This window comes from Mytilus galloprovincialis, chromosome 1 (assembly GCF_965363235.1).
Source record: "Mytilus galloprovincialis chromosome 1, xbMytGall1.hap1.1, whole genome shotgun sequence".
In the NCBI taxonomy this organism is placed as follows: Eukaryota; Metazoa; Mollusca; class Bivalvia; order Mytilida; family Mytilidae; genus Mytilus; species Mytilus galloprovincialis.
Window position 1 is genome coordinate 121,805,813 of NC_134838.1, and position 18,377 is coordinate 121,824,189.

At 31.0% G+C, this 18,377-nt stretch overlaps 1 protein-coding gene across 4 annotated transcripts in view; it reads right to left on the bottom strand.

The window, feature by feature from the left end:
* Nucleotides 1-394: 394 nt before the first annotated feature.
* LOC143056044 (afadin- and alpha-actinin-binding protein B-like) overlaps nt 395-18,377 on the bottom strand; it is a 34,271-nt gene continuing 16,288 nt past the window's right edge. For all 4 annotated transcript variants that reach the window (XM_076229121.1, XM_076229126.1, XM_076229142.1 and 1 more), the window contains exons 2-14: nt 17,161-17,314; nt 16,767-16,900; nt 14,265-14,433; nt 13,889-14,027; nt 13,596-13,668; nt 12,541-12,706; nt 11,480-11,573; nt 10,126-10,233; nt 9,690-9,820; nt 9,128-9,301; nt 5,763-5,859; nt 5,188-5,311; nt 395-4,020 (exon numbers count right to left, since the gene is read on the bottom strand). In XM_076229121.1, the coding sequence (XP_076085236.1) occupies nt 3,849-4,020; nt 5,188-5,311; nt 5,763-5,859; nt 9,128-9,301; nt 9,690-9,820; nt 10,126-10,233; nt 11,480-11,573; nt 12,541-12,706; nt 13,596-13,668; nt 13,889-14,027; nt 14,265-14,433; nt 16,767-16,900; nt 17,161-17,313 (1,734 nt within the window). In that variant the 5' untranslated portion in view covers nt 17,314 and the 3' untranslated portion in view covers nt 395-3,848. The remainder of the gene's footprint in view (nt 4,021-5,187; nt 5,312-5,762; nt 5,860-9,127; nt 9,302-9,689; nt 9,821-10,125; nt 10,234-11,479; nt 11,574-12,540; nt 12,707-13,595; nt 13,669-13,888; nt 14,028-14,264; nt 14,434-16,766; nt 16,901-17,160; nt 17,315-18,377) is intronic.

Sequence of the window (18,377 nt, forward strand, 5' to 3'; positions counted from 1 at the left end):
GAAGATCATTATTTACCAAGTTTTCTGGAATTGATTAAGAGCTACGCGAATCTATTTTTCTTGTTTCTGAAATGATGATTTAATTTCGTCTTTGTCCGTGCATCCCCTTTTTTTACTGTAAATTACTAGACAATGTCATGCGTAGTTTATAACAGCTGAGCAATAATATTTCATCGAACTAAAATTTTAGAAATGATGATAAAATAGCATAACAAACATATTGCTAGAAAGGTGAAATATATATTGATTTTGCATATATTTTTTTGTCTTCAAAGATGATTTTTTTTCTTTTTTTTTTTCCCGACCGACCGACCCGACTTTTTCATGGGGAAAATCCGTAAACCAACAAATTAAAAAACCGTGGCCTGAGTCATTGATAAACAAAACATCAAAATGAAATAAATAAACTTTATTAACCTGTAAACATAGTGAAATTACAAAGAAAATATATAACAAAAATAAAAATCTGTATGATGGATGGCAGTTGTTTTGGTACAATGGAAAACTACCACAATATATTTGGTGATATGATTTGGCAAGGCGCAAGCACTACAAATATGACAGCATGTGGAATCATAAGGCATAAATGCATTGTAATGGATAGAAAGGCACCACTCTCAAATTAAAGGTCTATTTGTATATAGTGCAATACTTTTTCCAAATAAATAAAGTACCCTTAAGCCTCAATATTACTTAATCAACTTTAACATTTTATACCAAACTTAATAATTTGCATTCTAATTTTATAGAATATAAATGCAGAAAGCACAAATTAAAACACTACAGAGGAAAGGTAAATTGAGATGCAACCTTGATCTACAAAATATATATTTTCCTTCAGAACACTGAAAAATTATCTTTAAACCACCCTTCCCCAATTTTATTATTTTCTGATACAAAGCATCAAGTGCATCTATTACTTCATCAGCAAAAACACATTTCTTGCATAGACGTTTGCCATTTAATACAGATAACAGGTAAGCAAAATATACATGTTTATGACTGAATGATAAAAATCTTGTAAGAATTTTGTCCAATTATTTATCATTTGATTTTAAATATACATTTCCTATGATCATCACAAAAGTGGCATGCTGTGTGTGACTCTAGGTATAGGTATGTCAATAGAATAATGATATGTATTTATATGTTAAACAATATGTACATTCAAGAAAACAATTATGCAATGAATTATAAATCTATTAAAAGAAAAGAACATGAAAATATTTTTATACATTAATGTGCATTGAGCAATATATTGTATACAACAAGCTGCATACAGTGACCATATAAGTACCCTTGTTTATATATTATATAAATTATACAACATCATATTATAGAAATTTCTTACAGCAATAAAGTCAGATCTAAAACATACCTGTTAACAACTTTGTTATGGAATACTCCCTTATAATAACTGTTCTCTAGTGATTAACACTAGTACTACTATTATATTTGAGATATTGAGGTAATACTTGTAGATATAAAAGAGAGGTAAAGTGGCCAATTTTGTTAAAGTAGGGGTGATTAGAGCTGATTTATACCAATGTTGAAACTATTGAAAGTATGGAAAATATAATATGGCTTTAATGAAATTAATCATTCAAATCAAGAAAATAAATTGATAGATCAGCTATTCCCATTAAGAAGTACTATTTATATCAAATAAAGATAGAGTCCAGTAGTTATTAAATTTACCTTATCAATGAAGATATAAAGTTAAATGAAACATTGTCAACATAGACAAATAATGGTTAAAGCCTTCAAACATTTTGTCCAATCAGTTCAAAGATTTAAAAAAATTAAAAAAGTGCAATTTAGGAGGAAACAAGAATGTGTCCATAGTACACAGATGCCCCACTCACATTATCATTTTCCATGTTCAGTGGACGGTGAAATTGGGGTAAAAACTTTAATTTGGCATTAAAAATAGAAAAATCATATCATAGGGAACATGTGTACTAAGTTTCAAGTTGATTGGACTTCAACTTGATCAAAAACTACCTTGACCAAAAACTTTAACTTGAATCAGGATGAACGGGCAGATGGACAAATGGACGAACAGATGCACAGACCAGAAAACATAATGCCCATAAATGGGGCATAAAAACAATGTACAAAAGCAATTTTCTACCAAAGTTTTTTCCTGGCTTATGGAATGTTTTTTCAGCAATAATTACAGATGTATATTATCATGTAATTATGTTTTTTTTATAAATTACAGATTTATGTATCAATTTTGAATCATTGTTATGAATACATTGGTAATGGAATGTAAAAATAATCACATTTCTGATGGAATGAAGTAATGATCACATAACATGATAATCACATGACTGATGAAATGATATGATGATCTAATGACTGACAGAATAACCGTCACAGAATGACATGATAACATGACTGAGGAAATGGTGGGTGTTGGAAAGAATGATATGATGATCACATGACTGATTGGATGGTATTAAGATAACATGACCTACAGTATGCCATAATAATCACATGACTGACGGAATGATATATGATCACATGACCTTGGAATGACATGATCACATGACTGATGTAATGATATAATGATCTAATGACTGATGGAATGACATGATGATCACATGACTGATAGAATGAGGTGTTAATCACATGACCTTGGAATGACATGATGATCACATGACTGATGGAAAGACATGATGATCGCATGACTGATGGAATGACATGATGATCGCATGACTGATGGAATGACATGATGATCACATGACTGATGGAATGACATGACAATCACGACTGATGGAATGATTTTCTGATCACATGACTGATGGAAAGACATGATGATCACATGACTGATGGATTGATGTTCTGATCACAGTGCATAAAATTTAATTATGTAAAGTAAAATTTAAAAATATATGTATATATATATAACTTTTCATCTTTGTCATCACATATTAGAAATAAGATGGTAAAAAGAAAGAAATTGTGTTTCAATAAACAGGTTTTCCTGATAGAGTAGAAATTTTTATGAGAGGACGGATGACTTTGTACACTTGATACAGTATATAAGACTGTTAATTGCACCTTAAACATTTAAAGCTGTATACATATGGTTTATATTACATTTATAATATATGTTTAAATGCCCTTACATTCAAAACAAACTTCCCTTAAAAAAAACTGAATATATAAGTCAAATTAAATTTAAAATATAAAGGACTAAGTCTGTTTATATGATATTGACAGTTCCAAGCAACAAATGCTTTAAACTTTTATATTAAGTTGCTAGATGCTCCTTATTTTGTTTTCAATTATTTTTCAGAAAAAAAAAATTGACCAATCTTCTCAAAAACACATTCATTCAAAATTAATGGTTTTCCCTTCACATGTATATCAAGTCAAATAAATCATAAAAATATCCACACTTAACATTAAATAATAAGGAGAAATATTTAAGATAGATGAGTATTTCAATTCAGATTTCTTCAAAATTTACAGTAAAAGATCTTGCTTTTAAAATTTCTTTTAACAATATAAATTACTAGGACCTCTGAGTACAGTACTAAACCAGAGAAACTTAAGTCATTGCCCTCATTCTATATAGTTTTGTCAATACAACATTTACATAGTTATATCATAGTAAAAGCTATTATTAGCACAAAAGGCTCTAAATAATATTCCTCAACAAAACATAACCAACAAATAACATTAGAAAAATAGCGCTATTGACTTCCACTTGAACAACAGAACAAACATACATTATAAAAATATACAATTCACACTGAGGCAGATTTAAATTCATTTATGAGATCTATGTATTTTATCTATTGTTTTTGTAAGTACCCTTTCATCATGGAAACAAGTCACACATCTAAATCGTCCCCAGTACTTGAGCTTCGGAACAAAGTTCTTCGTGGTGCGATATGAATGTCTGACCTAAGATCACATGGTGCTGAGTTACACGACTGTGTCAGTACTGATTCTGATGTTGATACTCTGTCATCTTGTATGTCTGATGGAGTACTCTTCTCTCGCCTAAATATCAAAGTATAAATAATTCTAATGCAGTGAAAAAAATGATTGTTACCAAGGAAGTTTCATATTATTATATTATACCTTCTTAAATATAAATGTCAGTGGGGCCACATTTAAAAGAATGATTGTTTCCCCTCCCCGGGTCTACCCTTTGTAAACAGACCAGGAAGGTAGATTATTATTTTTTTTTAACTGGATGTCATAGCATGGTCACATGAATTGTTTCACTTGTCCAGTCGAGGCCACTTGTTTTCAATTTGAGTGTATTTATTTAGATTAACAATCCTTTTGCTTTCAAGCACTTTTCAAAAATGGGAAAGAATTATTTTCAGGAATAAAAATAATTTTTGATTTTTTTGTGGAAAATAATTTTTTGACCTGGGAGCTTATTTTTGACCCCGGTGGGGGAGGGGAAACAAACATGTTTATTTATTTTGGCCTGGTTGCCACTATCTCTTGAGCATTTATTTCAATAAAAACTATGTCTATAGTTCGATTCATTTACAAATGGTCTACACAATTTTTAAAGTTTGCTGTATGGTGTGCACACGGTTAATGACCACTTAAAGTAGACATGTGCCATTTTATTAATGTTTACCCATATCATTTATTTATATTGCCTAATGCATTTAAAAGATAAAATGAAAGACTTATTAACATCTTTTTATACATGAGGTCTAACAATAAGACAATAGAAATATGCCTGATGAAATTATTAGACCATGAGATGATCCTATATAAGATGACAAAATGTGGGTTATGATAACTACAAGACTTACTGACGTCAGTAACTGGTCTCAGAATATCAACATTGTTTTAAGTATTGACACTTAAAAAACCTGCATAAGTTTTTGAGTGTCAAACTTATATCTTATACATTATAAGGACACTTGTACAAACCTGGATAAGTCTTTAGGTGTCAATCCTAATACCTAATACAATTCTACAGTGGAAGGTGTCTTTGGTTTATCTAACTTTTTTAAGTATTGACACTTGTACAAAGCTGGATAAGTCTTTAGGTGTCAATTCTTATATCTTATAAAATTCTATGGACACTTGTACAAACCTGGACAAGTCTTCAGGTGTCAATCCTAATATCTTATACAATTCTACAGTGGATGGTGTCTTTGGTTTACCAGAGTTTAAAGTATTGACACTTGTACAAACCTGGATAAGTCTTTAGGTGTCAATCCTAGTATCTTATACAATTCTACAGTGGAAGGTGTCTTTGGTTTACCAGATGGAGCAGGTGAGAAGACAGGAGTAGATGGCAACAAACGAGTACCTTCACCTTTAATATATACAAAAGAGTATCAATATCTTATTACAGAAAGAATACTCATAAATAAATACATGAGAGGTAAAGAGTAGGTAGACACACAGATGAACCACATAGAACATAAAACTTAAATAATTAAAGCTTTTTTGTTGCTCATGATGAAATTCCCATTGCATCTCTATAGATCTGATGAGTCAAACTTTGTTAATTTGAAAAGTTAGTAAATTCAAATATATTTTGAAATTTCTTTAAAGATAAAAAAAAGTAAGTTCACTCGGTAGAAAATTTGTCTCATCCTTGTAAACAGTAGTGAACAAATTTCTCTAATGCATTTTGTTGGTTAAATAAGCTAACAATGAACAGTACACTACTGACAAAAGTAAACATAAACTATAATGATTAATATCAAAAATGTTCAACTAATCAATTTTTCCTTCCTGTCTAAAATGATATTTTTACTTACTTTTTTGTGGTGTGGCTGAGCTAGATTTTGTAAATGGAGAAATCTGTAAAAAATCATTCTTTAATACATTTGCCTTTTCCACTTCAAAGCTTTGTCTCTGAAAAACAAAGAAATCAATAAAAATATTAGGACATTAATTCTGTCTGCATCGTACCAGTAAATTGTTGACACTTATGCATTAAATGAGAAGATGGATTTTTTTGTATGATGTACCAGTGTGTCACTATAAATACTTGGTTAATTAAAAAATTTAACCTTAATTGAAATGCTGTATAGAATTATCAATAACAGTCTGTAAGACAAGAAGGCCCAAAAAATAGTTCTTAAAGGGAAACTTCGCAAAAAAATCAAAAATTGATATTATGTCCATTCTATATAGAAATGCTCAAATTTATAGATATTAAAGTTTTATTCCGCTAGATAAGAGATCACCATCGATTTTAAATTTAGAGTATCAATTCTCTGCGTTCCGCCATCTTGTCGTCTTCCCCGATGAAAAATCACGATATGTCTATAAACCACAAAGGAACAAAACTACAGTAACCGATGTAGTCGTAATTGCGTGTCGATATCTAGTCAATCGTACGGTTGTTTTATCTGACAAACTAACTTGATACGGAAAATGTTCTTATTTTTTTTAAATAACCACAGTCTGTTATTTTAAACTGTTAATATTGGAATTAGTTAAAAGGTCAAAGTTTAAATCATAAATAAGTGTTCCGTGAAAACTGTTTTCGTAAATCTAATTCGTTTATAATTCTTTAAAGTAATAAATTTTATTCAAATAAATTCGGATCTTCCCTATCTGATCACCAGCATGACTAAAGGTATTACTTCCAAAGGTATTGCGAGGGGTGTGAGGTGACACGTCCAGGTATTCAAGCGATTTCCTGTCGGGCTTGCAAGTTCATGCATCGTTTCACTTCTGTAGGTATTGATCAGTGTACACGGCCGATAACTTATAACTCTCCATTTTGTACTATCAGGTGTATAATATACATCTCTGTCTTGCGTGTCCGAAAGTGATATAATATACTAGTCATTACTAAACTCATACGCTTGTTTATAAATAACATTACTGGTGTAAAGAATATTATTTATAAAAATATAAATAATACCAAAAAAAAAAAAGATTTGATAAAATAAAAATCTATTTACATTTTTTTCCCCAGGTTTAATTTGGGAAAATGTAATATATACTCGTTGTCAATAGTAAAGGACAGAAAAATGTACGCACTTGTCGACAATTCATTTCTACGTCTGGATAGAAAGTTACGGAGCTATATCGCAATTTATAATATATACATGTATACATTGAACATAAGAAAGAAACATACATTTTGTGTAAATTGGGGTTACAGTTTTGTAAATAGACTAGTCCACGAATGCCAACAGTATGTAATCATCGAATTCGATAGACTATTGTATACCAAAAGAAGAAGAAGAAGAAGAAGTAGAGGACCAATTTGATTTAAATACAGGTCGATATAATAACTTGCTTCGGTTCATCGAAGTTATGAACATAGTAAAATCACAAATGTATATATATCAATTAGATCGTTCTCCAATAAAGGAAGAACGTCGACATCATCACAATTGTTCCAACATTCATGAAAAACATATGCAACTAGACGTACACTAATAAACCCCAAGGGATGTGAATATTTTCTAAGAAAACTTTTGAGTATTAAAGTTTCAAATTGATTTCGGGAATTATTTTCTTTCTTGATATTCAATGACAGCAATTTAAAGAATAAACTGCTTGTCCGCTTTAGGGGTATTCTTGCCAGTTGAACAGACTTATAATTACATTCAAAAATAGGGAAATTAAGCTAAAGTATTATTCGTTGTGAGAAGAAGACTATTTTAATATAAGGACGCTCCCGATTATGAATAAATTTGGTTGACGTTTTTCACACTTGAAAAGAAATTCTATTCGTAATTTTTCGATTCCATTCCAAGAGGATCCTTAAATTTCCTGTCAATTTTTTAAAACATCTTTTTTTTCAAATAGCTTAAGTATTCATGCATGCGTTGTGAGATTTAAAATATTTTGATGAGAACATTAATTCCTAAATAGGTAAATAAAGATCGCTTTGGATGGACTAAATTATATAATTGCAATCTGTTTGAAATATTAAAGGTTGGCGATTTTAATTTAAAAAGGTACAATTTTTAGTTCATACACTCGTGTTTAGAAGGCTATTTTTATTTATAAATTTATTCAATTAAAATAATTCAGTATTTTATCGTTACAAAACTAATCAGAAGTCATAATTCATTTAAAAGTGAGCTTAATGCAAAATATATAAAAATATACAACAGCTATCCAGTTATTGTGCGACCTTATTTCTCCCGTAAATTCATTTTAATTCTTTTTCTTACATTTCTGTGTCTATAACTATAACTGACTCCCGTATATCATTCATACGAAATGTTGTTCACACCTGAAATGCTGAACCGTGACGCCTAGGTGTCACTGAATGAAGATCAAAAGATTAGAATTACATAATGCTAATCTTTTAATTACCTTGAGTTTAACTACGCATTCGACATTCACTAAGTGTTACAAATTAATACACATTTAATTTCCACATTTCAAGCAAGTGAAAATGTTTTCTGGAATGAAGCAAAAAGTTCAGAATACAAACATGTATTTTTTAATACACTATCGATCGTGTCAGTTTCATATGTTTGTTTAAAGTATTTGAAGAAAAAAAATCATAAAAGTGTTCTATTGTATTATTTACTTTAATTACTAGAATTCGTATAAAAAATCCACACATGAATCCTACAATCTAATTTAAAAAGTTGCATGGCTATCACTTACTTTTCTTGGGTTAATAGCTACACCAAAAGTCGTCGATGCGCTTTAAATAGCGTTATTAGATGGTTAACGAACAAGACTTAAATGAGATTAATTTCACTCCCGGCATGCTCAAAGACTTAAACTACGTCACATAAGTCAGGAAGTTTGATAAAATAAAATTAATAATTCCCAATTTTCTCCTTTATTACTTTTCATATCGAAATAAAACTTTGTGAATATGTTTTTTATGGTATTATGAACATAATAAGATGAAAAGTGAAAAATCGCGAATTATCCCTTTAAGGATTTTCCGTTTTAAGCCATCAAAATAATAGCAGTTTGATTCTGTATCATTCCACATATTATTCTTAAAGGCATTTACAATACAGGTACAAACTGTCAGGCAGTTCATTCAGCAATTTTGATTGAGATTCATTTTTGATATGATGTTCAGTTTAAATTTGACGGTTCGAAATAAAGATTCTGGATGTCTAGTCCTAAAATAGTGCCTGAAATCTGCAGAAAAAATTTCAGAACTCTTGTTCAAAATATGTACCTCTCTACCCAGTCTAATGGCTGCCTCTGTAAAGTGTTTCCTCTCCTTTTCAAAATTAGCTTTTTCTTGGAAAAAACATCTTTTCTGTTCTGACAATGTTTCTTTCTCTTGTAGGAGATGAGATTCATGGAGGAAGGAATTCTCCATTGACCTGGACTGAGAAGTTATAGATTGCTGAAATAAAAAAATATTTTTAGGAAAAATGTGTTCTGTTATACAAAAATTTGATTATTAGAATAAACTTTCTTTCAATTTGAAAAAAACTTCTGTAAAATTTTGTAAATATGGTTATGGAAAGTTGTGTTGTTTAATTTTTGCTTTTATAATTATTAGATTGGTCACCTCTTTATGATCATAAATTATATTATGCAAGATGTCTACATAACTAATTGATATTATTCTCAGTATTCTGTCCTTCAATTCCATTGGACGGACAGACAGACACCCTATATTTCAATGTCCCCTGCAAAGTTATGTACAGGAGACAATTAAATTTTAAACAAGACTTGAGTAATAAGTTGAGTAATACCATAGATGTAATTACATCTATGGTAATAATAACCTGAATGAGTTCTTCTTGTTGTTTAATGATATCCTTGTATTTACTGATCTGCTTCTGTAGTTTGTCATACTCTCCTTTAAACTTTGAATCACTTGGCTGAGGGGTCATGTTCACTGTACCTTTATTGGGACCTGGAAATAAAAATATAAATAATGTGGATCTTGAAGTGGATGTCTGACAGCTCTTCATGTGCCAAATATTAAACTTTACACTTTAAAGCTGCTGGTCATATATGAAGTCATTCTTTTTAATAGTATCTGAGAAAAGTGTGACAAAAATATTCGTCAAATGAACATTATCAACAGAACTTCTTTCTTTTTATATCATTACTACATCTTATGTATTGCAAAGCAATATTACTGCAATCTTACAATATAAATGAGGGTACTTTTATATAGCATAAATTTTACATTAAATTCTCTCTGTGAAGACCTACTTGGCAAACATCTTTTAGGCTTCATGTTGTGCTTTATCTTTTTGCAAGTTTCCCTGAATGACTTTTGTAGATTGTCTTTCATAAAACCATATGGCATCTGAAAATATCCTGGAATATAGAATTAATTAACTTTTTATCCTGAATCAACAGAAATATTATGGTTATACCAAGGAGGTTATATTAGAAGGAGAGTGAACACTCTGCTTGATACAAAATTAACATCCCCAGGATAGCAGTTCGATCAGAGAAAAATGATAAAATTATAAAGAAACCGACATGTTTATCACCCACTTGACATGGCCCTCTGATGTACCGGGCTGTTACCGCGAGTAGTTCGGACTATTAGATAAATCGTATATGTCACGTGATTGTTATCAGTGACTGGGTCATTAAAGTTCAGGTGTATTTTTAGTTACAGTGCAGTGCATAGGTGTTTATGATTTGGAAACAGATTTGACGCGCAATTTCAAAATCAACCGTCTGTCTACGGTGAAAAAAGATTAAGAAATGACAAAGTTATGAGGGTTTAAAGGAAAGTTAGTGAGCGATTTTTATTCAACACTACATTTCTTTAAACAAAGATTTTCGCTTCACCTGTCAATTTCTGCTTATGAGAATTGGCAGGTAATAATCATAGAATATATACGAATATGCAAAGTACTTTAGTTACGGTGACCGGTAACGACCGGAAGGAATATTTGCAATTGAAACATAGAGATATTTATCGGGAACAACATAAAAGTGACTTTCTGTTATGACTGTTGATATTAACATTGACGGCAATGAGACGGATATTCGTTTTATTTCTATTGGTAATAAGTTTACTTTTAAAATAAAATTTTAATTTTTAATTACTTAATAAAAAATATCACAAAAAATCTCATTAACATTTCAATAATTGTATATCCGGTCAGTTTATGACACCTCGGGTGTTTCCGTTCTTACTCGGGTATGTAATTAGGACAAAATCTCCCTCTGTGACAGAGTCGATCTCAACTAATTAACACCCACTTACAGAAAAGTCGGTAACATTTTATGTGTAATTATCGTCTTTCGTCCTCTCTCCTTCTAATATAACCTCTTTGGTTATACAGATAAACTTGTATTATCCTTTGAATCCTTTTTTGAGAACTATAGGTAAGTAAGTACACAGTAAGAGATAACATCATTCTCAAACACCTTATTCTGACTCAATGTCAATCATCCTCTGCTCTTAATCCTTATAGTTTTAAGCTTACTGGAGAAGCAGAAATTCCAAACAGCTGTAAAATTAATTTAAATTATGTAAATTTGACATCTTATGTATTTATTCCAGGGACCTTTATCTAAGGAACTATTGACTACAGCAGCTTACCATCTGAGATATCATTAAGAGCAGGTGGCTTCTTGACAGAGTAAATAGAACTACTATCATCATCATCATCACTAAGGGTCTCATCTAAATTATTCTGAAATAAAGTAATATTTTCAATTACAGTGCTGATGTTTTTTATTCAGCGGAGTGCATATGTAATATATATGTAATATGTATAGTGAAACCGGTATTTTGCATTTGCGCTGATTTTTTACAGGTAAATTACAGGTGAATAGATATAAGAAGATGTGGTATGAGTAAAAATGATAGAACTCTCCATCCAAGTCATGTTATTTTTCATTTATCATTTTAGACCTCTTCCATTAGCCATTTGTACAAATGTAATGAATTGTCAATGATAACATGTATATAACTGTATAAAATCAGTAATACGATTAAATTTTATGATTTACTTCATTATTTCATTTTTGATCTAATATTGTGTAGATCTACATCTGAATGTGCAATCTCTGTCATGCAAGTCTTTGTCATACTTTAAACGAAATGCTAACTAAAAAATTGTGAAATGCAAAACCAATGTGAATGTAATCAATGTATACTTGACAGTACGACTAACATGCTTAATCATTTCAAATTGAAACACTCCACATTATTTTCGCAGACAACAAGAGAAAGAATCATTGGATTCAGACAATATTAAATTCTACGAGATTTAGAAGGTTTTTTTTTCGCAATCTGAAGTTAGTACAAACGCCACAGTTGATACAGTGTATTTGATTATTAAAAGTCAAACTTCGCCAGGAATCTTCATAGACAAGCCTTATAATACCAAAGGACAAATTTCAATTCATTGTATTATAAACACGTAAATGTATGACTTGGATGGAAGGTTGCTACATTGACATTCATACCACATCTTCTTATATCTATGCGTAGGGTACTATAGATAATGCCTTTAAACATCAACTTAAACTACGGGTTAACCGGTTAATCGGTCGAACAATTATCTGAGTAACCGGTTAGGCAAAAGTGTACGATTTGACAACACTAATTCTTATATATATCTGGTAAACCAAAATATGAATATTTGAATAACTAACATCATTAGGACTAATACTACAGTTGGCTATGTCTTCTCCATTGATGACTGTGACAAGTTCTTTCTGCATTTGAACCAAACAATCACGTAGATCTGTATTCTCTAACATCAGTTCTCTCTGTTTATCTTCATGATGATGTATAACATTCTGATACATCTCTTCCTGTCTGTAAGATATATGTGTAACTTGTGTGAAGAAATACCCAATATGTGAAATTGTACTCCGCAGTACACAGTCATGCTGACTATGAAAAAGATATTAGGTCACACTTATCTTTCAGATTACATGCATGAAGAAAGTGTTATAGAAATTTCTAACCAATCACAATATGTAGTAAATACTTTTCGTCCCCAAGGGTATCACCAGCCCAGTAGTTAACACTTTGGTGATAACATTAATATCAATAATGTGGTAATTTTTATAAATTTCCTGTTTACAAAACTTTGATTTTTTAAAAAAACTAAGGATTTTCTTATCCCAGGCATAGATTACCTTAGCCGTATTTGACACAACTTTTTGGAATTTTGGATCTTTAATGCTCTTCAATTTTGTACTGGTTTGGCTTTATAAATATTTTGATAACGCGTCACTGATGAGTCTTTTGTAGACGAAACACGCATCTTGCATACTAAATTATAATCCTGGTACCTTTGATAACTATTACCAGGTTTATCTCTCAAGACAAGTATGATTTTTAATTGAATGATCAGTAACTATGCAAATTTCTAGACATATAAATTGCATAATTCAAAACTGCTTTAGTCAAGTATTTCAGCCTTATGAAGCCACAATTCTCAATTATTTATCTGATGTGATAAAAAACAAACCATAACTAAATCATCTTGTTCTTTTACTAGTAATAAGCATATAAATACCCCAAAAATATATGTAAATTGATTATTCAAATTCTAATTATTTTCCATTGAGTGGAGCATCTGTTGACTTGAAAAAAACAGTCCTGTTGGTTTTAAGATAACAAGATTAGATGTTACATATTCATTTTAATATAATAAAATGTAAGCAAAAATAATCTTATTTCTGCATCATAAACATACTTATTATTGCCTGCACTCTTCCATGTGCTACGTTTACCATCTCTGTTTTGTAAAGAATTAGCAAGGTCCAAACCTGCAATGATAATTCTCTCGTTAATATAAGTAGATTGGACATATATATATTTGAAGTTACTGTGTAAGTTGTAAAAATATAGACTATCTAATAAATCGGTCAGATCCAAACACATGTAATTTGTGTACAGTGATAGTTTATAACATCCTTTATCTCTTAAAATCCTGGTTTCTATTATTGTATTTTGGTTATAATTAATTCTTTATTTCAATATACTAACCAACTCTTCTGTTTGGAGTTTTATCAGATATCAGTTGATGTAATTTCTCTTTCAGTTTGTTTATTTCTCTTTCCTTCTTCTTTAATTCATGTTTGAACTGTCCATCTCTATCTTTTATTATACTTTGTAACCTTTTAACCTGAAAATAACAGAGAAAATATTCAGATAAACAAACACCCAGAGAATCGGTTTATTTGAATTTTCATCTTTTAACTTAACAATTAATCACACAAGACCAGAGAGAATCTTTCAAGAAATTTATATTACTTTTTAAAAGACTACATGATTGATGTATAGTGTAGTATCTTGCTTAAAATATCGACACCAAAAAAATATAGATTTCAATCTTTTTTCCCCTAATTAGTATATAACTGACCTCTTCTCTTTCAGCTTTAAGTTTAGATGACAATGTCTTCTGTTTGGTAACCAGCTGTCTATATTTCTCCTGTTCTCTCCCATTCTCTTTATCTAATTTGTCATTCTCTGTTTTCAATCTCATATTCATTGCTTGGTAATGGTCTAACTCCCCAGTAACACGATGGATTCTGAAGAACAAGAGTGCACACACTGAAATGTCTCGCCTTCTTTACTAATCATTGATATTATGTTGATAGCCCTAAGCATAAAGCTTGATTACAACTGTCACATAAACTTAACATTAACCAAGATAGCTAAACAGAGACCAATGAACCATGAAAATGAGGTCAAGGTTAGATGAACCATGCCAGGCAGACATGTACAGCTAACAAAGCTTCCATACAACAAATATAGTTGACCTATTACTTATAGTTTAAGAAAAATAGACCAAAACACAAAAACTTAAACACTGTGCAATGAACCGTGCAATTGAGGTCATGGTCAAATAAAACCTGCGGGACTGACATATAGATCATAATATATTTACATACACCAAATATAGTTGATCTTTGGCATATAATATAAGATAAAAACAGACCAAAACTTAAAAACTTAACTTTGACCACCGAACCATGAAAATGAGGTCAAGGTCAGATGACATCTGCCCGCTAGACATGTACAGCTTACAACCATTCCATACAACAAATATAGTAGACCTATTGCATAAAGTATGAGAAAAACAGACCAAAACACAAAAACTTAACTATAACCACTGAACCATGAAAATGAGGTCAAGGTCAGATGACACCTGCCAGTTGGACATGTACACCTTCCAGTCCTTCCATACACCAAATATACTAGCCCTATTACCTATAGTATCTGAGATATGGACTTGACCACCAAAACTTAACCTTGTTCACTGATCCATGAAATGAGGTCGAGGTCAAGTGAAAACTGTCTGACGGGCATGAGGACCTTGCAAGGTACGCACATACCAAACATAGTTATCCTATTACTTATAATAACTATTACTTATAATAAGAGAGAATTCAACATTACAAAAATTTTGAACTTTTTTTTCAAGTGGTCACTGAACCATGAAAATGAGGTCAAGGACATTGGACATGTGACTGACAGAAACTTTGTAACATGAGGCATCTATATACAAAGTATGAAGCATCCAGGTCTTTCACCTTCTAAAATATAAACCTTTTAAGAAGTTAGCTAACGCCTCCGCCGCTGCCGGATCACTATCCCTATGTTGAGCTTTCTGCAACAAAAGTTGCAGGCTCGACAAAAATTAGTGTCTTACTTTTAGACTATTGTTAAAAGTTATCATTTATTAAAGGATTTAACTTTTCCTATAGAAATATACATTTTACATCATCCTTTCCTTGTTTTTAAATTGTAACTAAGAAGGAAAAAACATGCCAGTAATTTACCGTGAATAGGTTTTACTCAGAAATATTGTAATGAAAACAGCCAAACCATTGTATGATAATACTCATTACTTGTTAAAGAAGAAGCAAATACAATATTTTAAAGTCTTTGAATTGACCCAGTTTGAGATTTACCAAACACTCTCCTTATCTGAGGCAAACATGATTACACACAACCACCAAGAGGGATGAAAGTTTTGAAATTTTTTAACACCCTTAATTACATAAGATGTATGTTTATTTATAATACGTTATTCTGATTGGCTAACAACATTCTCGCGTCATTCTGAAATTCACCTTCATTTCAAAATGAAATGAATCATTTCTCATGACATGAGCTTCTACAATAAAGTGCACAGGTAAATAAAAAAAAAACTTGATAGAAATCACGTTTTCATGATCCTAACAAAACAATGTAATTATAAGTATTGAATGCTTCTTTTAGTAATTTTATAGGGTTGAAAAAGCGTTAACCGTTCACACATTTTTAGGAAAACACTATATATAAAATCTACTTAGGTCAACGCTTTTACGCCCCAATGAATTTACAAAAAGGAGCATTCAATTCTTAAATAAAAAGATGTGGAAAGACCGCCAATGAGACAACTATTTAGAACAGACCAAATGACACAGAAGTCAATAACTGAAGGACACCAAACATCCTTCAACATTGAGTAAAACCCATACTGCATATATAGTTAGCTATAAATAAAAGGCCATAGTACACATTCATTTTGTCTAATTAGAATGTACAAGCATTCAAATTATACATACATGATATAAAATAATCAAACAATTTGTAAATTACAGCCAAGTTAATTGAGTTGGAACATTTCATAAAGACACCATTCACAACATCTTTTTTCTTACAAAAAGTGAAATCCGTTTGAGAAAATCAACTACTGGTACTTAATGTATATAAACAGTATTTCAAATATTTGAAGGAGTATGGATATTGATATTAGTTGTTTACTTTTACACAATATGTTTTCTTAGTTCATTCTATATAGAACTAATCGATTTGTAATAATGATTTTTACAATACAAAAATAGTATAGTCCAGGTTTCTTTATTCTTCTTACCTATTTTCAAGTTCTTCTCTTATTCTTCCTATTCTTTGAAACTGACGTAACACCTCATACAATCTGTTAACCAAACTTGGTACTCTATCTTGAATATCATAACTTATTGTCTGGAAACCTAATACTGTTAGTTCCTACCAAAGAAAATTATGTAAAGCAAGTCAGAATTATAAAAAAAGTTTAGCGGGATAATAAACAAATACAAAAAATTTACATGTTTATCATGATTTTCGAAGTGAAAGTCAAACAGAAAATTTTAAAAAAGAATCTTTGCCTTATAAAAATAAGAAATTATGTGTACTTTTATCATATATTATATTAAGTAAGGCCAAACATCTGCCCAATTCCATTCCTATTCCAGTTGAGAAACTAATGTTTTCACAAAATACCATACCTGGTTGATATAAGCTATACTCTGGTCAATATTGTCTGTTGTACAGAATGTTTCTATTATTGTCTGATCTCCCATCCTTGTTGAATTTAGGGATGATCCAAAAAATGACAGAAAATCTCTATCACCTCCTCTCAGAACACTCCAGTCTGCCATCCTGAAACAAGAGTGCACACACTGAAATGTCTCGCCTTCTTTACTAATCATTGATATTATGTTGATACTCCTAAATATAAAGCTTTATTACGACTGTCACATAAACTTAACATGAATCATGAAAATGAGGTCAAGGTCAGTTGAACCATATGTCAGGCAGACATGCACAGCTAACAATGCTTCCATACAACAAACATGACAAATATAGTTGAGCCTATTGCTTATAGTTGAAGAAAATAGACCAAAACACAAAAACTTAACACTGAGCAATGAACCGTGAAAACCAGGTCAAGGTCAAATAAAACCTGCACGACTGACATATAGATCATAAAATATTTCCATACACCAAATATAGTTGACCTATGACATATAGTATTAGATAAAAAGACCAAAACTCAAAAACTTAACTTTGACCACTAAACCATGAAAATGAGGTCAAGGTCAGATGACATCTGCCCGCTAGACATGTACACCTTACAATCATTCCATACAACAAATATAGTAAACCTATTGCATAAAGTATGAGAAAAACCGACCAAAACACAAAAACTTAACTATAACCACTGAACCATAAAAATGAGGTCAAGGTCAGATGACATCTGCCCGCTAGACATGTACACCTTACAATTATTCCATACAACAAATATAGTAAACCTATTGCATAAAGTATGAGAAAAACAGACCAAAACACAAAAAACTTAACTATAACCACTGAACCATGAAAATGAGGTCAAGGTCAGATGACACCTGCCAGTTGGACATGTACACCTTACAGTCCTTCCATACACCGAATATACTAGACCTATTGCTTATAGTATCTGAGATATGGACTTGACCACCAAAACTTAACCTTGTTCACTGATCCATGAAATGAGGTCGAGGTCAAGTGAAAACTGTCTGACGGGCATGAGGACCTTGCAAGGTACGCACATACGAAATATAGTTATCCTATTACTTACAGTAAGTGAGAATTTAACATTACAAAAAATCTGAACTTTTTTTTCAAGTGGTCACTGAACCATGAAAATGAGGTCAAGGACAATGGACATGTGACTGACGGAAAC